The 27,626-nt window shown below is 39.3% G+C and overlaps 1 protein-coding gene across 7 annotated transcripts in view; it reads left to right on the forward strand.

The window, feature by feature from the left end:
- Positions 1-27,626, forward strand: part of fam13b (family with sequence similarity 13 member B) — a 62,171-nt gene that overhangs the window by 26,751 nt on the left and 7,794 nt on the right. For 5 of the 7 annotated variants that reach the window (XM_041989547.1, XM_041989551.1, XM_041989552.1 and 2 more), the window contains exons 7-17: positions 6,478-6,605; positions 19,423-19,467; positions 21,140-21,235; positions 21,662-21,809; positions 23,056-23,153; positions 23,797-23,848; positions 24,063-24,192; positions 25,474-25,545; positions 26,095-26,368; positions 26,704-26,842; positions 27,281-27,362. In XM_041989547.1, coding sequence (XP_041845481.1) covers positions 6,478-6,605; positions 19,423-19,467; positions 21,140-21,235; positions 21,662-21,809; positions 23,056-23,153; positions 23,797-23,848; positions 24,063-24,192; positions 25,474-25,545; positions 26,095-26,368; positions 26,704-26,842; positions 27,281-27,362 — 1,264 coding nt within the window. The remainder of the gene's footprint in view (positions 1-6,477; positions 6,606-19,422; positions 19,468-21,139; positions 21,236-21,661; positions 21,810-23,055; positions 23,154-23,796; positions 23,849-24,062; positions 24,193-25,473; positions 25,546-26,094; positions 26,369-26,703; positions 26,843-27,280; positions 27,363-27,626) is intronic. The other 2 variants (XM_041989550.1, XM_041989549.1) reach the window with 2 other exon arrangements.

Consider the following 27,626-nt stretch of genomic DNA (forward strand, 5'->3'; position numbering starts at 1 on the left):
CAGCAGCAACCACAGCCTCCCAGACACTGTTCAGAGAGGTGTACTGTTTTCCCTCCCTGTAGATCTCACATTTGATGAGGGATCACAGGTTCTCTATGGGGTTAAGATCAGGTGAACAAGGAGGCCATGTCATTATTTTCTCTTCTTTTAGACCTTTTCTGGCCAGCCACGCAGTGGAGTACTTGGATGCGTGTGATGGAGCATTGTCCTGCATGAAAATCATGTTTTTCTTGAACGATGCTGACTTCTTCCTGTACCACTGCTTGAAGAAGGCGTCTTCCAGAAACTGGCAGTAGGACTGGGAGTTGAGCTTGACTCCATCCTCAACCCGAAAAGGTCCCACAAGCTCATCTTTGATGATACCAGCCCATACCAGTATCCCACCTCCACCTTGCTGGCGTCTGAGTCGGAGTGGAGCTCTCTGCCCTGTACTGATCCAGCCACGGGCCCATCCATCTGGCCCATCAAGACTCAATCTCATTTCATCAGTCCATAAAACCTTAGAAAAATCAGTCTTATGATATTTCTTGGCCCAGTCTTGACGTTTTATCTTGTGTGTCTTGTTCAGTGGTGGTCGTTTTTCAGCCTTCCTTACCTTGGCCATGTCCCTGAGTATTGCACACCTTGTGCTTCTTGGCACTCAAGTGATGTTGCAGCTCTGAAATATGGCAAAACTGGTGGCCAATGGCATCTTGGCAGCTTCACGCTTGATTTTCCTCAGTTCATGGGCAGTTATTTTGCGCCTTGTTTTTTCAACACGCTTCTTGCGACCCTGTTGACTATTTTGAACGAAACGCTTGATTGTTCGATGATCACACCTCAAAAGCTTGGCAATTTTAAGAGTGCTGCATCCTTCTGCAAAACACCTCACTACTTTTGACTTTTCAGAGTCCGTCAAATCTCTCTTCTGACCCATTTTGCCAAAGGAATGGAAGTTGCCTAATAATTATGCACACCTGATATAGGGTGTTGATGCCATTAGACCACACCCCTTCTCATTACAGAGATGCACATCACCTGACATGCTTAATTGGTAGTAGGCTTTCAAGCCTGTACCGGTTGGAGTAGAACAACATGCATAAAGAGGATGATGTGATCAAAATACTTTAAATTACCTAATAATTCTGCACACACTGTAGTTTCCCCGTTGACAATACATGGCTTGTTAGCTTGATTTAGTTTGGCCACTGAATCTCAGATATGTGCTTTGTGAGGCACTCTTCCCCTTGTAACAGAAGGTTGGTGACAATTTTCTCTCAGACTCTCACTCCAAATCCCTCTGTAACATCCCTTGTGCCCACAAAGACATTCAATAAATCAGTTACAGTTACATTGTTAATTCAATCAGATGTGCAGCTTGTGAGGACATTACTGGCCTCACAAATTAAATAACACTATTGTAGAGGACGTTATTTATATATTAATATCCGGTCTTAACTTAATAAAGCTATAGATTATATTTGCATAAATTATACCAATGTCTGAATTAAATTAAGTCATATCATAGGATTAAAGGCTACATGGAACCAGTATTATTTATGTGTGGTTTGGAAAAGCTTTAAGAGTAAGCCAGCCTGACTGTGTAGGGCAAGACCATTAGTTTTCCAAGATATTTATGATTAGATTAAAAATCTCTTAATGAGGGCACTCTGAACTTCACTTGCAATACTGTACATGTAATAATTTTACAAATAACAAAGACTGAGACAATTTGCATCAGCAGGAAACCGTCTCTAGGTTGAAGCATGTGGATTCACACAATCCTCTGACACTGATAAGCTGCTAATAGCAGTAACCTGGTTACTCTGGAACATGGAGTTATTTAAAGAAGAGATGAAGGCCTGGCTCGGCAGCAGCAGTATCTCTGCAAGAGAACTCTTGGTGTGATTGCATAAATACGGACATGTTTTCTCTAACACTGTTTTGAATTACACAGCCACACTCTTCTTTTATTTACTTTCCCAGGCTACCTTGGGTGGCTGCAAAGAATGTGAATAAATCAGCTGCTAACACATTCAGAGGTGAAGATGAATTCTGGATCACACTACCCACTCACTGCAGGGTTTATCTTCTGTGGTACAGCTAGAAGTAAACAAGGTAGTCATACAGGCAAGAAGGCACAAAAAAGATCAGAAGAGCTAAAACTGAACAGTCGAGGTGTTTACATCTTTTTTTCTTTTTTTTTTACTTCTAGCGGTCAAACAGAAAAACATTCCCATCAACTTGAATATGAGACCTATAAACCCAGTTACAGAAGCAGATAATTCTCTCCTAATGATAAAAATGGCATTATTATTATTCTTTATCAGTTAATGAGTGTTTAATTTAGTTCAATGTGTACTCATCTATTTAGTGGTGCAGAGGAGCAGATAGTGTTTCTGCTATTTAAACTTACATCATTATTTCTGATGGACAGACCTCTTCATTGAATGGCCAGCATCAAAACCACAAAGCACACAATTGTTGTAATTTGTGAAAAAAATATAGTTGTTGGTTCCAGCAGACACATCATAACACAAGGAGCATCTGCCTTTCTGCAAAATAAACACCAGCACTCAAAAGATGATGGTGAAACTGAAATGTTTTTTCTTGGAATTTAGGGTTTAAATCAATAAATATCACTTGATCGTTTGATTTATGCTTGAACAAAATGCACTTATTACAATTTGTTTATTGGCACAACTTTTTTTGCTGTTAACCAGCTGAACATAGGAGTGAATGTGGCCCGCAAAAAGCACTGAAAGCTCCAGTTTTGGACTTGAAATATCAGTCGTAGTCAGTGTTCATTGTTCTGTGTTCTTGGCCCACGAATAGTTCAGCAGCCCAAGCTAATGATGTCAGCGCAGCGCCTTGTTTTCTTCGTGTTCTGTCTTGAAACTTCGGACCAGCCTACTAAACAAGAGCCAAGATCATGACCTTTTGCTGCAGACGGTTCTCCTCCTTTGTCTTTTCAGATACACAACATACAGACATCCTCTTGTGTATCAACCATGCATGACAGCAGCAGGCGCTTTTTATCTAAAAAAAAAAAAAAAAACAACACACGCTACAAACTTTGGCTTCTGTTTTGAAACTGATTTGTGAGTCAATGTGATTAACATTTTCCACAGTCTTAAGTAAAGGGGATAATATTTTCAGCTCCATGAATGAACATGCAAGGTCATCTTGACAAGAGATTAAACTTATCCTCTAATATTGTTACGTCACCTCAAAGGCTTTTTAATCACTTACTCAGCATAATAGTCATCACACTCACATAAGTCAGTTTATGCCATTTGGATGAACAGTTATAGCCCAGAGAGCCGTTATACAATCAAGCTTCATTGTTCATTATGTCAGCTCCTGAATGCTAATGCATGTACACGTTTAAAGTGATATCCAGCTGAATTTTTTCATGTCGCTGACCACCAGCCTTGTTGGAATATGCTCTAGGTGAATGTTGCAAAGTCCCATACTCACACATTTATATTACTGATGAATCACTTTGAATTAATTTTACATGTTGGCAATACAGATCCACCTCTCAGTCAGTGTCCTGAAGACTTGATAACATTATGACTCCTTTTAGATTTATTTATTAATAGTCTTTTTTATTTGTGTTATTTATTTCAGCAGGCTTCAGAGAAGAGACTCGGAGACAACTGAAAGAACGATGATTCGAGTTTTATAACATAACTTTGTTTTTGCGAGTTACATAAAAGAGAATAAGGCATAAATTCATTAAACCTTTGGTTAAACTAATTTAATGAGCTTGACTCAATTATTCTTGATTCCTGAATCCCTGACTTCTAGTCTATCTGCCTCATTTTGATGCATTTAAGCTTGCTCAACTTGGTGAAGGAAAAAGCATTTGAATAAATGCTAAAGATGCAAATATTTCCTTTCTAGCAAGTCATTACGTTTTTTTGTTGATGTCATTTGCATCAGACAGGAGCTGTAACTTTGAACATTATCCAGCTAAAAGCTCCTCAGACAACTAAGACTATATCTGGATCTAAAAAACTGATGCTTTATTATCAAACTTAATTAAAAGCCTCCTGTGAGGCAGCTTTGCAGTGCATTCTTTTTCCTGCTTGAGGTTCTGGTGATCCAATATTTATTTGTCAGCTCCCCTTTTCAGTCATTCATTTTGCTTACATTTAACTGACTCCTGCACGTAAAAACACATCAAAATCTAGCTTCAAAACACTGAGCTCACAGATGGTCTGGCTGTTAAGGAAAAGTAGATTATTGTGACTGAAGCTGTCTGAGGTAAGACATCTTTATCCATTTTCTGTGTGTGTGTCACACATAGAAACACACGCTCAGTGTTGTGAGTCATCCTCCCAGATCTGCACATGTGACGATGCAAGAATTCCCTAACAGCCAATTGGAGCTTTTGGAACAGAGGTGTTTCTGTAGCAACGACACAGTGACAGCAGCAGATGGGGGTGCTGCTGTGAAGGAGAAAAGCAAAGGAAAAGAAACCGAACAGGACAAAAGCATCAATGGATCCAGTTAAATCTGTAGCCCTTTATTTCCCTCAGTTGAGATTAAACTGATTCTCTGCACTAAAAACTTTCGTCAACAAGGTTTAGCTTGAATCATCAGGATGAGAATCAGCTGACAATATTTTAATTACATTTATTTATAAGTCTGCACATCACTAAATCAACTGAAGATAAATTCTTCTGGGATTAAACTACAGCTCAAAAACATCTGTTGGTGTCTTGTTCGCATGCTGCCATCTATTAGTGTGATGATCAGTTATTTCTGTCAGCATATTTACTCGCTCTCCTCTCTGTCCAACGTCCACCTCCCTTCTCTTTTTCTCATTACCATCTCCAGTTCCATCTATAACTGGCAGATTCATTATCACTCCTTCCTTCACTCCCTTTGGCTCTCTACGCCTTTCCTCACCACATTCACTCCAATAATTCATAACTTTGATCTCACCTCTAAACTGGGGCTGCTAAGAATATAATGTTGTAAATATGGTGTTTAAAGTTGCTTGATTGAACTGGTAAATAAAAATACCCCAAAATGTCAATACTGTAGGTGAGCCAACTTAGTTCATGAGAGATTATCATGAGCTTGAGAATATAGTGTAATGTGTTTTAATCAGGCTAAAAATAAATAATTAAAAAGCAAAATGCTGTGTTTTCCTCAAGGATATGTTTTATGCCACGTAAACAAAAGGTTAAGTGGGTCTTAGTGGACCTACTTTGCCTCGTGCAGCAGTTTGTAATGTAACTATCATGCTTTGGTACATTGCTAAGTCAACATGAAAATGATATATGCCTGAGCCTTGCTTTCAACACTCCATCCCTTATACATTTAAAACCCTGCTCACCCTCTCCTCTGTCTTCACCCTCTAAGCTTGTCCTTCAAATATTTTCTTTTTTAATTCATTGTTTCTGTCTCCCTGCTTAGTACTGTATCTGTGTGTTTCATTATCTTTATCTATACTTAGATGTCACTTGGAACGAACAGGAACAGGATGTGAGCATCCACACGTTTCATTTAATATCTCTGTTATCCCTGGACACTTAAGGGTGCGTTCACACTTGCAGCTCTGTTGTCTAGTCAAGATCAAAACAGGTTAAGTTCTGGTTCACTTTGCTGTTAACATTTATAGTTTTTGTCCTAAACCACCATGATGCCTCATTTATAATCATTATGTTCACATTTGTAAGATGCCAGTGGGACTGGATGGCTTCTCTCACATATATTTTATTGAGAAAACTTATAGATTTCCAAAACAGCTCTCTGTCAGACTAAATGTGCTACTGGATATGGATGTGGTTGCATTTTTACCAGTGAAGATTTCTTGCAGAACTTTTAAAATGAACTAAGAAGTCTAAATAACACCAGGATGTCCTGTGGTGCACACTCAAGCAAAAAAGTTTTAAAAGGAAGTGAGTTCTGATGCCTGTACTAAACCGCAATGAGCAGCATAACTTTATGTTTACATCCACAAAGTAAGCTTGATATAAAAAATCCCTTAATGCAAGTTTGCACATCTTTCTGATCCATGCTGCCTTTGTGCTTTAGTTGAAACGCACAAGAGTTTGTTTCCAAGTGGACAGAGATCTACCTGTCCCACAAGCCAAGGATAATATGGTAGTGCTCACACTAATTAAAACGATCCACACTAACAGCAATATAAATCTAACTAAACCTTGTAAATGTGTGTGAACACAACTGTGTCAGAATTAAATAGACCATACAGTACATAATAAATGACTGAACAGATGTAAACTACTGGATGAGGTTATACCAGTAAACAGCCAGCCCAGTTTATTAGTTTGTTAAATGTCAGTGGGAATATTTTCTCATGAATCGCACTACACTTTAATATTAGCTTTAGAGCACGCTTTAAATCCATGGCAACCAGGTACACCTATGTCATCTTTGCCCTTTTTCCTAAGATTGAATTCTTCACAATACGGTGACGATGTTAACTATTAACCTTTTGTCTTTTGTCATGTTTTATAGATCACAGAGTTCTTGGATGATGACAAGTGTGAGGGAGAATGTGAAGAGCTGCCTCAGGACTCGGAGGACGGACCTGCAACCGCTGACTCACCACAACACACATGCACTGATGACAGCCCAGAAGCCAGGTGAGACTTCATTTCAGAAGCTGATATACAGAGGGTGGGACATGTGACAAATGACCTGGACTGGATTTTATAACCAACATACAGCAGTGACATTCACAGCTGGCCCTTCAGCTCAGTCTTTCATTCGGTTGTGCTGTCAGCTGCTTGTGTTTGTTTGCTGTGTGATGAATTTGGAAAGAGAAGCTCATGTTTTGCAATTCTTTATCTCTCAGTTGTCGGTTTCACTTAATCAGTGTGTTAAAACAACTGTTAAACGGTTTAATCTTTTCAATTTTTGCAGCATTTTATCACACATCTTGATAGAGCTGCTGTTGCCTCTTAATGTTTTTTTTTTTAAACTAGAAGCCAATAAGATAAAAGATGGTTGACTTACACATGTCATTGGTCATGTACTCATGATAATCAGTTTGTTCAGATGTATACTGACACACCAGAGGTCAGTCTTCGTGTTTGACCGTTTAGATCCTCTCAGGTCCTCCTGCACCAAGCAGCATATCCATACTATTGTATATAGATACCTACAACTTCATAAAATATAAGACAGTCAGTATCATAAAACTAGAAGAATAGGATTTACAGTTTGTTTTTTTAAGAGATTAATAAAAAAAGATCTCTATTCATTCAAGCTGAGTGTGGATAGCTGACTCCACGTCCCACAGTGTTTTACATTCTTTTTTTCAACTATTCTGCTGTGCTTAATTACAGCAACATTATTGCCTTTTGCTTCACACGACAATTTTAGGTGACCAGTTTGTTTTAATTGCTCAGTGGTATATGACTTACCCTTTATTCATGTAGGAACCATGTAGTTATGTAATTATATAGTCATGCTTAGTCATGTAAACAAATGTCATTAATGTGAAGATTTATGTTGAATTTGATGTTTTTACGTCCTGCTGTTGTTGCTCTGTAGCTTCCAGCAACAGTTGTGAAGCAGTGGGGAGCAATCCATCACTTGACTCTGCATCTTTACAACACTGACTGAACTCTGCATCTGTGTGTGCTGGGTTCAGGCTGCTAGCCATTCTCTACTGGCCTGTACGATGATTATAGTCATTAATCCCACACATACACACATGCATTAAACACCTGCTCTGCGAGGCAACACCATTGCTCCATGTGTCTATTGTATTTCTCTACGATGGTGCAGTGGGTTGCATTCACAATAACAAGGAGCTGGAGTTTGAACGTGCCGGTTGTTAAGTGTACCTGTTTTCCATTTTGCCTCGTGTTGTGTTAGTGGTCTGGCTCCATCCCACAGTCTAAAGAGATCAGATCAGTAATCCAGTCCCATCAACCCTCAAACAAGATAAGCAGGTTTAGCTGATGGAGGAAGACTTTAGATGGCAGCGGCTGTATCATAGTGCACTCACTGCTTGCTCATGATGGAGAGCTGCAGCAAAATATTTGGATTCAAATAAGCCTGACCTGGCTGTTTTAGTCTTTAGTTTTCAAGCATTATTTTTTTTATTTATTTGTTGTGTGGTTAATTCTCTGTAAACTGTAACAGACCATGCAGCCATCATCCCTTTGACCTTGTCTAGCCTACTATCTGGTCTGGTGGATTACTGCTATTTTTGAATAAAGAGTCAACAGTCTACACAGCAAAGCCTTAAAACTAACATAGTACTGAGCATACTCCTTTTTAAACAACAAAAGCAGAAAAGTTTTTTTTTTTTTTTTTTTTTTTTTTTTTTTTTTTTTTATCCTAGACAGCAGAAATGTTCAGGTTCATTTTAACCTCATTTTAAAATGAGTGTCATTATATCAGTTTATTTATTTCAGTGTACTTCACTGAAATTGTAATTAAAATGTTCAAATGTGAATGAGTTTAAGAAATTAATTTTCTTGCAGTCATGTTAGAAACTGCAGCTTCTAAAACTTTTTCAGTATTCATCAGTCATTCTGTTTATTAATTGCTAATTTCTTATTTGTTTACAATCTCTATTTTTTCCTTTTATTTAATATTTGCATGTTAGAAGTAGAAACCTGTAAAAAGAACAAATAAAGAAGCTTAGTTTCTGATTGAAAGAGAAATAAAGCAACACTACATAAGTTTCCGGCCTTAAAACTCTGGGCGTGTGATCAAGGAAGAGTCAACATCAGACTGACTTACTGGGTGGAGAAAGCACAGAAAAGAGACTGGATGCAAAATAGATGCTGAATTAGCCTTTCTTTTTTAAAAAGTAGGTTTTAGATGTTGTGGTCCAACCCAGACTTCTTTTGGTTAAAAAAAAAGGTAATTTACTATTTGATATTATTTTCAATACATATATTGTCGTATGGAAAGTGGAAAACGGTCGCTTCACTGTTTCTTAACTTTCTTAACAAAAATGTTGCATTCTTTCCATTTCTGGCATAATACTCCAACATGCTGTGTCAATTTGAAGAGCGTATTCTAACCGTTTGTAATGGGGCTCAGAGCTCCATGTGTTCATTACACGTGTGTCGTACAGTTTAGCTGCTTGTAAAAGATTTGAAATGTAGACTAAGGCTAGGTTCACACTGCAGGCTGAAGTGACCCAAATCCAATTTTTTTTTTTTTTTTTTTTTTTTTGCCCCTATGCAACAGTCTGAACGACACAGATCCAATTTTTTTCAAATGCAACCCAGGCCACTTGGATATGTGGTCCTAAATCTGATACATATCAGATCTTTTGCCATGTGACCTCAGTCTGAATGGCCAGGTCGCATTAATCCGACCTACATGTCATACACATTATTGTTTATAAACTCCTTATTTGTAAAGGAGCTCGTATCACTCTCTCACCACTCCTGGTTGCAACTCTGTACCCACGTTTCTCTGAACAGACGTTGCTGCCGCTGCTCCACAAAATGCCATGGCCAAAAATCTGGCTCTCCTCTTTTGTAATCTCCTCCTTAAAACGATGCAATTAAAAATGTGCCGGCTACGGCTGGACAATAACTTTAAAACTGCAACATAACGCTCCGCTGCTACTGCAAACACGAAGATGTCACACACTCGCTCAGTGCCACGTCGTCATGTCTTCTATGCATGCGGGACACTTTCGGTGCGCATAAGGTTCACACAGGAGATCACATACAAGTCGCATTTAATTGGAAATGTGAACAGACTCTTCAAAAAATCAGATTTCACAAAAAAATCTGAATTGAGTTTTATGCCCTGCACTGTGAACTTAGCCAAAGTTCTCGTCTTGTGAATCAACATGTTTGTCTAGCACTTGACGGACAGGCAAGTCTGTAGCTGTTGCAGTTCTCTTCTAATAGACTCTGACAGACACACACACACATACACACCTTACATTCTGACAGCCTCTACTCATTTCACATCTATATATAATCCCTGGTATTTCTCCTACCCCGTCTCTACTCCCCTCCTCTCTTCCCCTGCTTGTATTTTAGCTCTTAATGGAAAGTGTATTTCATGAGGCTGTTGAAGTCTCCTGCCAGCTTGAGGAAAAGGGTTCTTGGGGAGTGCTTTTGGCCCCTGTGAGGAAGAGGAGGAGAGGGGATTAATGGAGGGAACAGAGTGCAGAGAGGACCATGACGGCACAAGAAGAGGGTGGGAGAACTGGAGTGCAACCCTAGTTATAAACGATTTATTGATTTGGAGTCTGAGTGAAAAGGCAATCCCAGGCGAGAAAAGGTCAACGCAGACAATAGAATTTAATAACATTATAGAGCACGTGTGTTGTTAATTTTATCCTCCCTCTGTTCTTGATGGGCAGTTCTAAGCAGTACAGCCAACATGCCAGTCTGACTGATGTGTGTGCTATCTTGTGCTGCAGATTACTCATTTTGTACATCTCTTTAAAGCACTTGATGGGGAGTTATTTGCCGCTTATTTTTATATCATTGTGAAATTTATTTATTACCCTGGGTGGCACCACAACATGCTGGAGTTCTCTGCTCTTTATATTTGTGCCAACAGTGTGCAGCATGTGCCTATCCACAAATAAATGGGTACACAAACAAGTACTGTTGTCTTTTCTGGGTCACGTTTGGTATCGTTTTACACGGGGAGGACCCTGCAGGTACGCACCAATGCGTTTGTACAGTTTGGTTTAAAAAGGGGAACAGTCATGTCACATTTTAGGACATTTGTCATAGATAAATAAATAATGAAAACTAAAGTCTGGAGCAGGTGTGTACTCAAACTTGCTGTGTTTGATAGTTTTATAGAGCGGGCTAGTGTATTCCTTGTTTCAGGGCATAGAAATGAAAATTTGCTGTACTTGTTCCACAGAGGAACCCAGAGTCGCCTCGTCTCTGCCTTCACTACTGTTGTGATTAAATAGAACGTAGAATTCTAAAAACCGCTCTTGAGTTTCCTGGACTGCTGTATGTTGTAAATGACTGACATACTGCTTTCCTCACATGTAACAGCAGTGCACATTACTGTACACCCTAGTTTACAGTGGCGTGGTTTACAGGCACAGTGTGCCTGTAAATGAATAATGATAACGGACAATCTGTTCGCATTTTTTACCCATTTTTGTTTTTTTGGCTTTTCTTGTTCAAATGTTAGCAGGGGTGGAGCTGGGAAGTACATGTTGGATTCGATGCGTCCTGATGACCTTTTACTTGGACACAAAAAAAGTAAATAGGTCAGTCCAGCAGTAACAGCTGTCTGCTTTTGACCTAGTTGATGGGTAGATCATACTTTGTTTTCCTCTGTGGCTAAAACCTGAAAGACAAAGACAAATACTGTGGCAGGCCAAATCCTGTTTTCGTTTAATACTTTTCTCTCTGTAGTTAGGCTCCACATTGCAGTTGAGTTTAGTATTTGTCAGGTATAATTACTGAAGCACAATAATTGGCCTGTTAACTTTATGTGCCATTTTTTTGTGTGTGTTAACCACCAGAATGTTTTTTTTTTCTTTTTTTTGTATCTATTAGCAAAAAGATGAAATATTTTCTGAAACATATTTGTTTTGTGAAATGGTTTGTTTATGTTTTTTAAGTATCTGAACCTCTGGACCTGTCCTCTTATAGCACATACTATCTGTTAACAGATGTTCTTAAAGATGCATGTCTACTTAATTAAAGGAGATTCTTCATTCCATGTCCTCCTCTTCCTCTGCACTGGGGCACAGTGTGTAATATGACAATTTATGTGTCCCAGATAGAGCCACTTGTGGACAGGTGCTATCAAATCTGCTTCTAACTTTGAAGGTCTTTAAACTTCAAGACTTGGTTCATTATTATACACCATAGATCATGTATAAAGTTAGTAAACATTTACAACCACCCATATCTAAAATATTTTCAACCAGAGAAATGGGGGTCGTGATTTATGGGGGAATGCAATATTGAGAATGCATTTGGTGGGAACCACAAGGACAAGTTTTTGTGTCTGAACTGTGTTATGGGCTGGGGGACAAACACAGCCAATGTCCAAACATGCACTCATTAAATCATCATATAAGAACATGGTCATCCAAAAGTATAAAAATTTGGGGCTAATTATTATTATTATTAATCTATAGATTTTTTGATTAGATATAAGTATATTATAAAATAGAAGTAAGGTGTGTGGCTATAGGGATGTAACGATTAGAAATTTTTTTGGTACAATTATTGTCTAATAAATAATCACAATTTTATATAATTATATAGTATATATATATATATAAATAAAAATTTTTAGGGGGGATATCTACCTTTTGTTACCATGTGATATATTAACAATATTATAATGTGGTTTCTGCTTCTGGGTATCTATTAGGGGACAGAAGACAAGTATCAGATTGAGTTTTTACCATAAATTGAAGCAAAATGTCTCAGAAACGGTATGTAACAAATATGTCACGTCAGGCTCTTATGGGTTAAAACCTAATAATAGAAATAAAAATGTGATTCTTCCGAAATGACAATCCTGGAGTAGATATTTATTAAAAAAAAAAAAGTTCTCTTTTTTTCAAAATGTCTCCTAACATTTGGTCTCTAAACGAGTTTTATTTAGCTGGCTGAGGGGAAAATGGCTCCGTGGATTGTAAAGGTGGGAGACCCCTGAACTATACAAATAAACAGATTTAGCAGCAGTTTTCTCCTGAAACAGCAACAGTTAAAATATTTCTTGATATACATCAAATCAAAAATTAATGACAAAGATAGATGAAAATTTTAGGATTTACCAACTAAAAGGTGAAAAGTCAGCTGGAGGAATTTAAAGCTGTATTTTTCAAACCTTTTTTCTTTTTCTTTAGGTTAGCCACAGACTCCTATCTGGTGACTGCACACACCCAGCAGTTATCACATATTCATAGTTCCGCAGTGACGTGTAACTAAAATTTCTCAACATTTTTCTCGATTCATCTTTTTACATCAGTTGTTTTCATAAGGAAGTTTGTTAAAGGAACAGGTTTTAGTCAGTTCAGGCTAAAATAAACAAGTAGTATGAGTTCTTATCATGTCATCATGGTCATGTTATTACATTATAACAAAGCAGCAGCCTCATTTTAGATCAAGTCCTTCTTTTGACAGACATTTTTTGATTTTGTTTACATGACTTAAAAGAAGGTCATCTAAGGTCTTTATATTATTGGAAACATTCTGGCAGGCAGATAGAAATGTTATTAGACTTTGAAGTACTAACTTAGTTTACTAGAGAGTATTTGAAAGGATTTTAAGAATGCTTAGATTAAATGTACTAAGTAACATCAGCACGCAGACAGCACACACAAAAATATAACTATTAAAAATACCCATGAAAAATTAATTATAATCTTGGCAGGGTTCTTCAACCTTTTTCCATTAAACAAACCTCCTTTGATTTGATTAAGTTTACGAAACACAAACTGTGGACAAACATTAACTCAAAGCCAATAATTTGCAGTACATGCAGGCTAATGTAACTTCTTTTTTTCTGTTCCCTGTTTCTTCAAAACCAGAGAAAAAAAAAAATTTAGTGGACAGTTTTCCAGGATTTCACAGGCTTTTTTCAAACAAAGGCATAAACGTTTCAAAGGTTAATATTCAGCTCATTATGTCTCTCTTTCTGTTCTTCAGTGGTCTGTCATTTTTATAAGTGTGTTAATGTACATGATAGACTGTTATCACAAAAGGTTTACATAGGCTGACAGGAATGCAGGCGTGTGATTTTGTGCTTCTGTGCTATTGTGAATTGTGTGTTTATGGGTGTGTGTATGTATTTGTGTGTGTGCATGACACTATCCACTGGGCCACTGCAATAACTGCTGAGTTCATAGTCATTACTGACAGGACCAAAAAATGTACCTCCTCCCACTTTCTGCCTCAAGCCTGGCCCACACAACGCCTTTCCTCTTTACAATTGGCTTCTAACTCCAGCCCTTCCCATCCCATTGGTCCTTCTGCGGTTGTTGCTTGGTTACATCAGAAGCTGATATATTTGAGCAGCGCTCTGGATGTTCACTGCAGCACTTTTACAGAGTGGAGAGTGAGACAGCCTCACTCACTTACAGACACACACACTGCAGAAAACAAACACATACCCACACCGGTTTCAGAGGACGCCTCGGCATGCACACTGGTGATATTGTTGCTCTGCTGCTCGACCTGCTGGTACTGACGCTCACATCTCAAAGTGCTCAACTGGGATAACCAACCCACTTGATACAAGGCTGACCTACAGACCTGTCAAGTACCGAAAGAGGAGAACTCTAAAGAAAAGAGAAAGTGACAGTTCAGACAGAACAAGATTAACAGCTGGATCCTGCTCCTGCAGGAGATGTGTCAAGTGCTTAACAGGCAGCAAAAAGAGAAAGACAGAAATCGTGTTGAGTTTAGTTAAAAGTCAAGGTGGGCATTCAAAAAGTAAAAAGACTGGACTGACTGCACAGTCATCATCAGAACCTCCAGAAAAGCTGACATATATCCAAGGACAGACTGGTATCGACACACCTTCAAGGTGGACCCACTGGCATAAAGACAACAGATCAAAGCGAGAGAAAACACAGCTGGAAACATGAGAATGGCCTGTGACATTCTGCTGCAGAGGTAAACAAGGTTATGTAACTCGTGTATTCTGACTAGAATAAATGATTTCATGGATCAGTGAATGCCTTGAGGAGAAAGTAAATATGTGGCTAGATAATAAGTGAATGAAAAGATTGATGCAATGGTTAGCTTGTGAAGGAGGGGGATAAATGGGTGGAACGGATGTTGAGCTTTTTCAGGTATTTTTTTGTTGGAAGAATGGAATGGGATATCAGGCTAGTGTGATTGTTGCTCAATGCTTACTTATTAGCGGGAGCTGAAAAAAGAACAAAGGACAGGATGAGGAAGTTTTTCAGAAAGAAAGGGATCATGGCTTTACTTAACAGCCTGTATCATGTTATGCAATCTTAATAAGAGAAGCAGAGGGGGGGCTGCCTGAGAATGTGTCAGCATTTTGCTAATAGGTAAGACGACAACAGCAGCTGTCTTTCTAATAAGTGTGTTCTCTTCATTTAGGCTTCATCATTTCATTAAATTCAATACATTAAGCTTGTCATAAGATTTGAAATATGAACACTCTAAATGGAGTCGTAATTCAAGGAAATCGGTTTGTTTTAATATCAATTTGCTGTAAGTTTTTAGCTATTTATTTAGAGATGTAATGGATTTACAAGAGAGGCTTATTTGCATTTGTGCCTATTTGATGATGAATCCCAAGTAGAAGCATGTCTACTCGCCTCACTAAGGCTTCACCATGTAGCATTTTTAGTGCAAATTGTTAGGAATCTTGCGTCACTTCCTCATGACTCTGCAAGAGGAATGATCAATCAAAGCAGGGATGAGGAGGTAGAAGACTGCTGTGAAGGATTTAAGTCAACTAAGCAAACTGGATGATTTTCTTCAGGTGGCCAAATAACTCTAATAAATGAAGCAATGCTTTATCAGGCATTTATGTCCTTCAGTAAAAAAAAACACCTGACGGGTAACCAGTAAGCTGCACTGAGGCCGAAACATCAAGCAGATCTTAAATATTTTGATCTGTCTGTGTTTGTGTTGTTGAGTTCAAATGCAGACATCTGTTGTTGGTCTACTTTGATTATTTCTTGGCCCTGACCTTAAGAGCTTTAAATGTTTACTGTTTAAGAGGCAGAACGAGGAGAACTGTTTATGAGATGTAAGATGATGATAAGGATGCCTGTACATGTAAGTTAGATGTTCTGTAAATGCCAGGACGGTTTAAGGAGATCAAATTGATTCATGTCTGAATTGGGTGGCAAGTGAGAGACGTGATCTGGCTTCACTTGTGCATTCTGGTGAGTGTGTGTGTGTGTGTGTGTGTGTGTGTGTGTGTGTGTGTGTGTGTGTGTGTGTTTGGGTGAGAGCATCGCCTGCTGCAGTCAGTGCTGCTTTCCAGCCAGAGCCAACCGGAGTCAGGTTGCTGACAACAGCACCTCTATGGAATCACAACTAACTTCCAAATTACACTCTCTCACACACACACACACACACGCGCGCACACACACACGCGCGCACACACACACAATCTTTCTGTTAAGCCATTCGAACAATTGCTGTAGATAATGCAAACATGCTGCTGATAATTGTTTTTCCTTTTAAGACTCAGCACACACAACAGATCTCTGCAGTCCTTTTACTCTGTTCATGTGATGCAGCAAACCAGCTTCATTCATGGATGTGTTTGTTCTGTCTGGTTTGGTGCCACTGATGCTCTGCGCAGCATCTCGTTCTCGTTGGCATGTTGAAGCTGATACTCTTGCTCTACATTTGCCACCTATATACATTACTACTGTATGTTTAGGTCATTAAGTTACACAACAAGATGTGACCTGCTTATCTGGACCAAACATCAAAATCAAAATACAGAACAGTGTTATTTAGCTAGTGTTATTTAAAATAGTAAAGAGCAGGCTAAATTCTGCTGTTTACTATCAGTTGGCCAAGGTTCAGCCATGTCTCTCAGTGATTTAAATCTCCAAATATATGAAGGTCACATCCTTGCTACAGGAATGAAGTGATACAGGATCTCCTCTACTTAAAGTGAGTATGACTTTTAATAGGAGCTTAATAAGACATGTACACCATAAAACCAGTAAAGTAAAGCTTTCACCACCTCTGCAACATGCACATAGGTAAATTTTATTTATCTTTAAATATCTTCATTATCTTTTACATTAGCTGTAAATTTTACTCAGCCACAATAGTCACATATAGAGTCTTAACATAGAACAGAACAAATGCAAAACATCGGCTTTATTTTATTTTATTATTTGCTTATTTTTTTCCTTTCCTAATTAAATTCCTGTGTCTGGTTACCTGCTGCTGTGGAGATTTTTCATGCTGAGAGATCAGCAGACAGCAAACAAGTCTGGTGTGAGCAATTCTGACAAGGTTTCTTAACTCTCCCACAAGCTTGTCTCAGGCCACTTCAGAACATACAAGGAAATAAAGCAAAATAAATGAGGAATTCAAGATTAGAGATGACAAAGCTTCTGTTTGTGAGCAGCCAAAATGTGCTATCAATAAATGATCTTTTACTAAGCATACTGAAATAAAGCAGGCCATTTCTTAGCTACTGTGTAAAAACAAAGAAACTGTGTACTGATGTCACTATCAAAGGGTTTAGTGTTACTGCCAACAAACAGCTTGCAATAGGTGTGACTTGTTAAGTTGTTATCAAGATCTTATCTCTGTCTGCAGTTCTGGCTTAAGGAGCTGATGTAATCCAACTACTTGGAGCACTTCTGTAAGCTGTCTAATTATTTGCCAGCAAGTGTGCCACAGTGGCACACTAGTACATTGTGTAGTTTTAGGCCAAAGACTGTAGTAGAACTTTAGTTGCACATCACAGATGATTTTGTGTGTGTGTGTGTGTCAAAGTGAAACCTCAAAACTTGTATTTAATAGAAAGACCACCTGCCTGCATCTTCCACTACACTTTTACATCACCACAGTCGGTTAAAAATTTAAATCACTTGAGACCAGCGACTAATGGGAAGCATGACGCTTCCTGAGAGAACTGTTTGTTAAAACTGAAAGAACTGAAACATTATTTAAAAGCATTTTTGTGTAACTAGTTTGACTCTCTATAAGCACATAGCTCCCTCTGGTATTAGTATGTTTGGTTGGTTTACCAGTAAAGGGCAACGTCACTTGTCTTTTTAACTTAAAACATAACCAAAACCACTTTCTAGTACATGTTCAGTGATCTGTCCTTCAAAGGGCTCCAGCCTGAGAAGAAATGCCCCTAATGGCTCCATAAAGGCTGCGTTGTATAATCCTACAGAGACCTACTGACGTTACCTTTGCTGCTGTGGGAGGCCGAAAAGGGCAAAAGCACCCCCTACCCAAACAACAGTTTTTGTTGAAGTTCTCAGGGGCATGATAGTGTAAGATTAGATGTTATCTTTGCTACTTGGGGCCCATGGCAATTACGTAACATCCTGAAGAGCCCTTTCAAGGATCTATTGTTAGAGATTCAGCCACCCAGTGCAGCCCTTCAGGGTAAGTCAGCTTCAGAGCCTTCTGTCAGATGTTATCAGTGTGTTGGAGGGACATCTGCTGCTGTAGGGAAGCTGCTGCCCTTGTTCCTGTTTAAAGGACAGTTCAGTATGTTGATTAACAGAAAAAGGGAGTGAAGAGACTCACATGACGGAGAATCTGATGTAAGCTATCCAGCCACTGAAGTTGTATCATGTCTTTTATTGTATTATCAAAGTTTCTTCTCTTACTTTCCCTCACTGATTACATTTGCAGGCTCGTTGTCAGACCTCTGCAGTACAAGCATTCGGTTTTCTTCTTATCTTACCAGTTAACGTTACAATTTCCTTACAAGAATGTGAGGTGGTTGGTATGTTCAAAGTCAGTGGGAGTCAAGGAAGGAGAGAGATGAAAAACAAACTGAAAAGGAGAATAAAGGACAGTGATTTCAAGAAAATGAGATTGTTGGAAAAAGAGGATGAGCAGGTGAAAGAAGCAGTAAAATCAGTGAGAACAGTAAATAAGAAGAAGATGGTTGGAGAGCAGCAGAAATATAAGGTTGAAGGGAAGGCAGAAGAAGACAAGGAATAAAGTCAGAGGCCTGTTGGTTCTCTGTCTGTCATTAATAATTCAGACCCTATCGATCTACCTGAGCACTTCTGTCTACATTAGAATTGTGTGGGGTTGTGTCAAAGAGTCACTAATGCACATGCACATGCTCACCAAAGGTTGCATAACGTCAGCTGTTGTTCCATGAGTTTGACCGAACACACAGGCGCATACGCTATATATGAAATGTACTCGTGCACTTTAGCATAATGTGAATGACTGTGACTGTAAAGCAGAGTTATATAAATATGGATACCTAGCATGCCTGTCACTGAGTGCATTTAAGAATCCAGTGACAGGACACATTTCAACACACACATACAAGTTCTTGCTTAAGGAGAAACATGGAAGAACAAATACAACATGACACACCCTTCTATCTGATCAGCAGGATCCAGCCGAGCTCTGTAGTCTAAATAACAATCTGCCCACCCAGATGGGCGCCACTGTCTAAAACTTTGTATTTGTGTGTGTGTGTATGTGCATGTCTGTGTTTGTGTATGTAATATATTTCTTGGGATTGTCGTTCGGTACAGAGTATCTTAGCCAGGGAGAACCTAAACTCACCATGACCTGCATTCCATTTCACCTCCACTGGTCTAAAAATTCACTCAGTGCTCAGTTTCTACTGTCACACACAATTAACGCACACATATCCATGCTCACACACATATCCATGCTTAGCTAATGATTGTCCTCCTCCTTCCCTGTTTTGACTCTTACTATTCAAGGTCATTTTATGTTTGCACAAGGAGGGAGACTAGGCGTACGTGATGTTCTAACCTTGTTGTTCCCTCACCCTCTGCAGCTCCCACCTCTCCTCTATATCCATCCTCCCTGCTGACTCTGCCGAGTAAGTCCACTCTATACATATATAAACATACACTGCAGCTTCACAAAATAATACAGAGGCCAAATGCACGTATAGTTGTGATAAATTGCAGTTAAGTTACTGAATAAATCGAAAAGTATAATATCAGATGACCTTCAGTGTGTAGCGAGAAAAGACGGAAGTCAGTCTGTTTTATAAAGACAAAATAACAGAAATCAAGAAGGACGAGCAGGCAGTGCTGAGACATTAACACAGAGAAGGTACAAGCAGAAGCAATAAAGAAAAAGGAGCAGAGCCAGCCTTGTGTTTTGATTACAAAGCTTAGCTAAAGCATTTTGCACAGCTTGTTGCTTTTGGAGCCTTGGGGACTTGAACTCAGCAATCACATGACTGTCTCTGCTTCTTCACTGCATGACAATAAAACCAAATGGAAATTCTTTTCTGTGGTGCTGTGCATTAAAGTGAGTGTGTTGACCTGAAGCTTTGAATTCATAAACCTTCCCATTTAAATTGACACAGACACATTAATCCTCACCTCATACAAAGTGCAGCTGGGAAATATTTCTATTTTGGCTTTACAGTCATGTAAATTGAAATAGCTGCTAAATGTGTTTGACCAGCAGATTTCACCGATGAAATGTGTGTCCCTCAGGGTTCAGTAAACCAGCTGCGGCTTATTTGGGAAATAGATTTTTACCAGCCAGATTATCTTAAGAAATAATTAAATGTGTAGGAAGATATGTTGAAAATTAATTGCCGGAGTCAATGCCACAGACAGGTTTTAATTATAACATTGTGGATAGAGGGTTTTAAATAGTTTGGGACACACGCTGCAATCAGAAAACTATTAATCCCTGGAGGAAAGTTGAATTGTAAGGTGTGTAGCTTTACAGCATTTCTGTAAAGCACAGTGCCAGGACTTTGGTCTCGTGTCTGAGTATAATTGTCATAATTTCCCTCCTGACTACCAGAATGTGTTAAAAAACCTCTCCACTTTGAGAGAGAAGACGGCAACAGTGCTTCTTCTTGCTGTATGTGTGAACACGAAAGGCAGCAAAAACATCATTCCATGTCTTTTTTTTTTTTTTTCTTTTTCTGAAGAGGGCCGTTTGTATGATTTATAGTATATTTAAAAGAGCTTCCAACATCGAGAGGCAAAGTTGCTGCTGCAATCAAAGGGTCGCCTGTGGTGTTTGTGAGCATCTAAATACTCATAACTCACATAGACTTGAGCTTTACTGTCTGCCTTCAATTAAGAAATGTAAAAATGCAAATACAGTAAAGTTTTAGCAGGAAATTGTGTGTGAATATGTCATTCATGCAAATCCCAACAAGTAGGATCCCACAGTAGAAATAATATTTATATATATATATTTAAAAGTTAAAGTTAAATACTGAGAGTGAAAATTAGATTCAGCAACTATAAAAGTTGTGTGGGGCAGCAGTTGCTGCAGAGAAAAAAATCTTAAGGATAAATTGTGAAAGTTAAATTTCTCCTCTGATAAAAATGACCTTTGACAGACTTGGACTGAGCTTGTAACATTTTAAATCAGTTTGTTAAAGTTTTATGAAACATACACTACATTCAGTTACACTGCCCTGAGGACTGGGTGTCCAGTGGGGCCATGTTTGAAGCTAAATCCTCAGATTTCCAGGTAAAATTTATGTGTTATGTATCCTGTGTGTTTTCCAGAATAATTCAGAGAACCATCAGAGCAGCGGTGGAGCAGCACTTCTTCAAGCTGAAAACCTCCATCAGCCAGGACCTGAGCAGCTATGACAGCCAGGGGTGAGAGTGCATTGCCAACGTCTGAACACTAGACCAGATATATGAAATAGTTTGTGCTTACACAGATTCCTCCATGGTTGATACTGGCCTCAGATGACTTTGAATACGCAAATGTGCCACAGTGAACGTGCTGTACAGAGGCACAACGCCAACCAGATGGTTCAGGTTAAAAATAACCATGTTGGTAGAAGTGATGCCAATAAGCTAATGATATGTTGAAGGACACAACTGCTCAAAGTCAGATGCTTCTTTAGACAAAGATAAGGTAGGACTCTTAAAAAAGGCAGCTATGTGTTTGTCTACATATTAGTCTTGTAGGTTTAGTTACTTTACTTTTCAGGTTTTTCATTTGAAAGTAAAATTTCATTTGTGTTAAAAATATAGACACTTTTATTGTTTCCTTAACATTTTTAACCTGTATGACAGGGTGAGTCCCACTGAGCCTGAAGACCGGGGTTGTCATGGAGACAAGGAGCAACAAACTGATCCTGATGACACTCCTTGTGACAAAGAAGGGGAGACCCTGCTCACTCAGACCACAGAGCACATACAGCATAATCAGACAGACACACAGGTCAGTGGTGCACCACGCACATTCATGCCACACACAAAAATCAAATCTGACAAACTTCCAGAGAAACATTCGCTCAGTTTCTCCTTCTGCTTATTTGTTAACATGAGTGTAATGACAAGAAAAAAACAGGAACTCTCTCTGCACTCAAACCGAAAGTGAAATCCGATGGGTACACAAGCACACACAGTGGAAAGTTTTCCCACAAAGAACTCTCAATACACAGATCCAGACCAGCTCCATATTCCCCGTATTCGCGTTCTCACCTCAGTGTTGTTTATTCCAAGACTAAATATTTGATCCGATCAGCGCCGTGCATCGTTGTTCTGTTCGGTTTCAGCAGCAGTCCTGTTTCACTCTCTGAAAAGCTGTTTTCTGATGCTTTGCCAAAGCATTGCATACGTTTTACACCTGCTGTATGGCCAGACTACACAAGTGTAAACTCAAATCATCTTCAAATTCTTCCACTCCAGGGGCCTCATATATGTGTGATGAAGAGATAAAACAGGGTTAGATTTCATGGCAAATACAAATGGGAAGGCTTGTCTCAGCTGTCCCCTCGAATGTCCCAGAGAGAAAGAAATGTTCCCAGCACACATCACATTGAGTTTTACTGGAGCACTGGAAATAAAACCCCTCACACCCCTTTGAGCCTCAGTGCTTCTTATTCCAGGATCCATTTCATTTCACCACAGCATCCAGATGGTGAGGTGAGGGCTGGACAGGGTGTGTCTCTGGAATGGAGATAAACCTGGTCTCACAATAATCTGGATTTATTTCTTTAAATAGATCAATGACTGTTGAATAATTAAATTCAGCAGTCACAGCACATTCTTCCAGAAATTGGCTTGTTATTTTCCCTCCCTGGTATAAACACATACACACACATTTAGTCATCGTCCTGCTCGACATGAAAACTCCTCACTCAACTTTTCTATTCTGAGAAAAACTTTCTGCTCAGTTTAAGATAAGCTGAGAGCTAATGTGTAAAATATTCATTAAAACCCCTGAAAATGTTCATTAAGATCTCACACATAAAGGTTTTGATTAGAAGTTCTCATTGTACATAAAAAGATCAATAAAACAGGCACGTCTATGAGTTGTAACCGGTGGGGGCACCACATTTCACATTCAGCTTACACTGAACTTCTGCTGTGTTGGACAAATTAATTCAGTTTCTCCCCTTCTCATGTCACATATTTAGTGCCACAGAATTCATTTAAAAATTGTTGCTCTCGTTTTTTCCCAGAACTTCGTGGACTCTGTCTCCACCCTGGAAGACAGCTCAGGTATGGACCTGGATGCAGAAGCTGTCAGAGATGCTGAGAACAACTTTAACACTGCCAGGTAGGATGTTTAATTCACAAACTCCCTCACTGCAACAGCAACTACATTTGGCCTTCACTGACTTATGATGATTAGTGATGTGGCTGCCACAACCTGACGTTTACGAATCGCTTTTGTCAGAGCTGCATCAGAAATAAAATCTGTCTTCCTCACACAACATAATAACTCATGCTTCATCAATAAATTGTGGAAAACACGGACCTGGCAGCAACTTTTAAATCATTTAGTGTTTAAAAGCTAAGAAGTAAGACCGAATGTTTAGAAGATAAGCACCGATTTCATTTGCCTTCGAGGTTTTAGCTTTGTGACGTTATTCGGGATGTGAATAGATTTTTAGTTGTGACTGGAATGTGACTCCTCCTCAGCTGTTTCTCACTCCTTCCACAGTTATGGTGTTCATGTAATGACTGGCCATCACATGAAAAAATACACTTCCCCATTTTAATCTACACAGAAATAAATAAAGTTGTTCCTGGACTGACTTACTTGTTACTTGTCACTGAGAGAATAGCAGTTAGTCTGTTTGTTGGTGTGATTTAGTGGATTGTGATTATTTCATCAGTCAAGCCTGTATCTTGTTTCTGAACTGATGTTTTTCTTTTTTATTTGTTTTGTGTGTGTGTGTGTGTTTTTTTGTCTTCAGGCAGGACAATCAGCCCCTTGAAACCATGGAGCAGACTGTCACCATAAACTGTGTAAGCAGTGGGAATATATTACTTCTCTTTTGGTTTCTGTTGTTCCTTTTTTGACATTCAATTAGTTAAGAAGAGTAATTTCTCAATGTGCAAATATATTATCTACTGTATTTGTGCTCATTTCTAAAATTTCTAACCCTCACCTGCACCTTTTAACAACTTTTCCTCATTGCTTCTCTTCTTCACTGGTTTCTGTCTTTTGTTTTTTTTCCAGGACTCAGATTTAGTTAGCTGCGACCAGAATGCCAACACCAGCGAAAACAACAAGAACCACCTGTCGCCATGCCAACCAAACTCTGGCCACAACCCCCACCTCCAACTTTTTCCTGATAACCAGTGGGAGGGTATGTATCACTTCATCTCAACGTGCTCTGTACGACATAAATATTCCATCCAGTAGAAACTAAATCAGTATCCAGTTATTTACTTACAGACCTGCTAAATATTTCTCTTTTTCCTTCCTTCTGTTTGGTGCAGTAATTTTGCCACATTTGTCCCTCAAATTTTCTACTTTACTGTCGAGTTAAATAGTTTTATACCACCCCCACCCCCACCTGTGCTCATCTTGTTAAATTTTCACAAGCTGCCATTCACCTCATTTCTCCATGTTTCTGTTATATATCCAGTATGACTTGATGAAAAAAGATAAACCCCATTGGTTGCCAGTTAAGCCCAAGACCCATATACAGTGGTGGGTAAAAATTTGTGGACCCATGTATTACAAACCTACATAAGTTTTATCTAAAGTTTTCTTCTTTTTTTTTTTTTTTTTAAACAAATCTTGAAAGTAAAGGAACTTCTTTGTTCTATTTTACATAAATGTGGCTTCAGTATCTGCCGAGACCCATGTTAAGTTGCAACTTCTAACCGTTTTAGGTAACAAGTAACCAATCCTGTAAACCAGCCTGGAGGAATTTTACCTCTTTCCACTCTGCAGAGGAGTCTGGGATATTAGTTGGTTTTCCTTTGTTTTCATTGGGTTAAGGTCTAGACTTAGACTTAGGCATTTCAAATTAGCAGCATCACTCCTCTGTAATCGTTCTTTTGGTGGACTAACTTATCTACTGATGGTCATAATCTTGTAGCATGACCATCTTTAGTAATACCTCCAGTGTTGTTGATACTGGAGGAAAGGAGTCTTGGGAGTTGGGGTTTGTCCTTGTGAGTCTTGCCACAGTAAAAAACAGCAGAATGACTGAGACTAACAGGGTTTGCATGATGTGCTCTGCCTCCAGAGCCAATGTGCCCCATATGATACATAAGTTTATGAAACTCATCCATATTGTTGTATTAAAACATTGTACACACGCAGAAGACTGTAAACCAACTGACTGAGACAAGCTGATTAAAAGAGGTTCACATACTTGTCCTACTAATAGATTTGTAATTTTGGATACTTTTATAAACCAAAAAAAATGACAATTTGTAAAATTTTTGTCACTTTCTTTTTAAACTGGGTTCCCTTTATCTGCATTCGCATATAAAAGAACTTTCTAGCACCACTGTATATGTCAGGAACACTGGTGAGTGAGGTTATGAATGCCTGTTCTCACTGCTCCTTCTCTGTGCTATCTCTCTCCTTGGCCCTCCTCCTTTTTCTTCTCCTTTTCCTCACATCCAAACAGCGTCACCCCCTTCCCATCTCCACCTCCCTCCCATCGACTTCTCATGTATGCATCTACAAAAGGAAGGCCATGGTAAGTGGTTTCATGTCTGTGCATCCATCCACTGCTCTAACCATCTCTACCCGTGTTCATTCATTTTTTCTGGCAGTTTGCTGGTGTGAACGCCGTGCAGTAAACGGGATTAAAATGTTCTCACATTTAAAATGTGTGTGTAATGATGATGATGACATTCCCTGCATGTGAAACACTTTAATAGGGTTCCTGGAAGTTTTTTTATATCTTCTTTCTGCTGCCACGTCACTGAACACTGGCCAGGACACCTTTCCTCTGGTTATAGTTCGCTTTCGCTCTGCCTCTCTGTCGCCTCATTATTGTTGTGACCCCTCTTGCACAATATTTTCCTCCTTTTTTCTTTCCCTTTTGTCTCAGCTTGTTGCCATAGTGCTGACAGTGATGAGACCATAAGGCAGGCTTAGAGGGAAGGGGCAAAGCACAGAGGAAGAAATTTACATCATGAAATTTACTGTACAGCACCACTCTCAGATGATAAAATGAGTCTTTTCTGTTTCCACTTTCCCGACCTGTTAACTTTCTCTCTTATGTCTTTTCTCCTCCCTTTAGACCCCGTTCCAGCTTACAAATCCTGGCAGGATGACAGCGAGAGCGGAGAGGCTCAGCTCTCCCCGCTGGCCGGTCGAATGGTTCCTCTCCCCCCGCTACCCCTAGAGGAGGACAATGAGGAAGAAGAAGGAGAGGGAGGGCAGGACGACTCCCCTTCTTCTTCACGCACCCACCCTCATGTCCTGGCACGACGCTTTCTAGATTTTGGTGCGCACAGCACCCAACGTTTTCTCCCACAAGACCTTGATGTTACCTCGCCCACCAAAGCACAGAGGTGGGACGATGTGGAACTTGTCACTGCTTTTGGCTTTTAGGTGGAGAATAACTTCTGCAGTCCAGGGCCCAGATGAAAATGTTGGTTCATACGTGTTAAACTAGCTGAAGGTTTGAAAGTATTTTTTGATGTGCACAGCTTGTTTTGAACAGTTTACCAGCTGATATTAAGTTTTAAGATTGTGGATGTTTCTTTTTTTCTATTTTATGTGATTTGATCAGGGTGTAAGAATGTACTTCTGTGTCCATCTTTGTGGCATTGGTCCATTTTACATTATAACTGTAAATGAAATCTAGTAATTTACAGATATTTTGATTTGACTTGTGTACCCTCAGGCCGAGGCGAGCATCTTTTGGCTCCAGAGAAGCGATTAGAGGAGATTCTGTGACCCACCAACTCACCAAGAAGCTTCAGCATCTGAAAAAGAAAATCAAACAGTTTGATGAGCAGTTTGAGAAGGAGAGGAACTACAAGGTAAAAATGTCTTTTTCATTTTGATATTGAGCGTTTTATTTCGGCTCTATATTAGCTCTTAGGCAAGTGACATGCATGTGGGATGAAGTACCAACAATCAGCATCACATTTTAGTCACTTTATTAGTTGATGGTATTTTGTGGTAATGAGCTTTAAAGAACATTTCAGTTTAGAAATTACTGATGAACTTAGGCAATTTCTAAACAGTCTGAGATACCTGAAGTAGCTATAAACCTCCAAAGTGATGTTTAATTTGATTCATGGCTGATCGCCTGCAAGCAATCACAAATGCTGATAATGTGATATTATTTTTATAACTTAATCTTCCTGAGCTCTAAGATGAGCTGAGTGGCTTTATTGCTGTTGTAAATTCTTTAATCTTATGTCTCAGTATTTTGTCTGAAATATGGACTCTTGCTCTGTGGTTTCTCTGTCCAGCCTTCTCATGCAGACAGGGCAGCTAACCCCAAAGTTCTCAAGTGGATGACTGACCTGACCAAGATCCGCAGACAGATTAAAGGTAGACCCGCTCGTTCCATTTCCTGTGAATGTGCATTTGTGTGTCGGGGATGAGAGTGTGTGCCACCCTGTTCCATGTGGGACAGTTTGACACACCTCCCACTAACCCTTGGCTTTTGTAGCAGCATTGCATGCATGAAGTTCTAAAGAACAAAAGCAGACATGCACATGTTTAGTGTTGACGTGGCTCTCACATGCGTGGCTCCCACCCTCCAGTGTGCTGGTGCGTCCTTGTGAACCCACATCCATAGCCTGCAGGGTGAGT

Source organism: Melanotaenia boesemani, chromosome 7, assembly GCF_017639745.1.
Source record: "Melanotaenia boesemani isolate fMelBoe1 chromosome 7, fMelBoe1.pri, whole genome shotgun sequence".
In the NCBI taxonomy this organism is placed as follows: Eukaryota; Metazoa; Chordata; class Actinopteri; order Atheriniformes; family Melanotaeniidae; genus Melanotaenia; species Melanotaenia boesemani.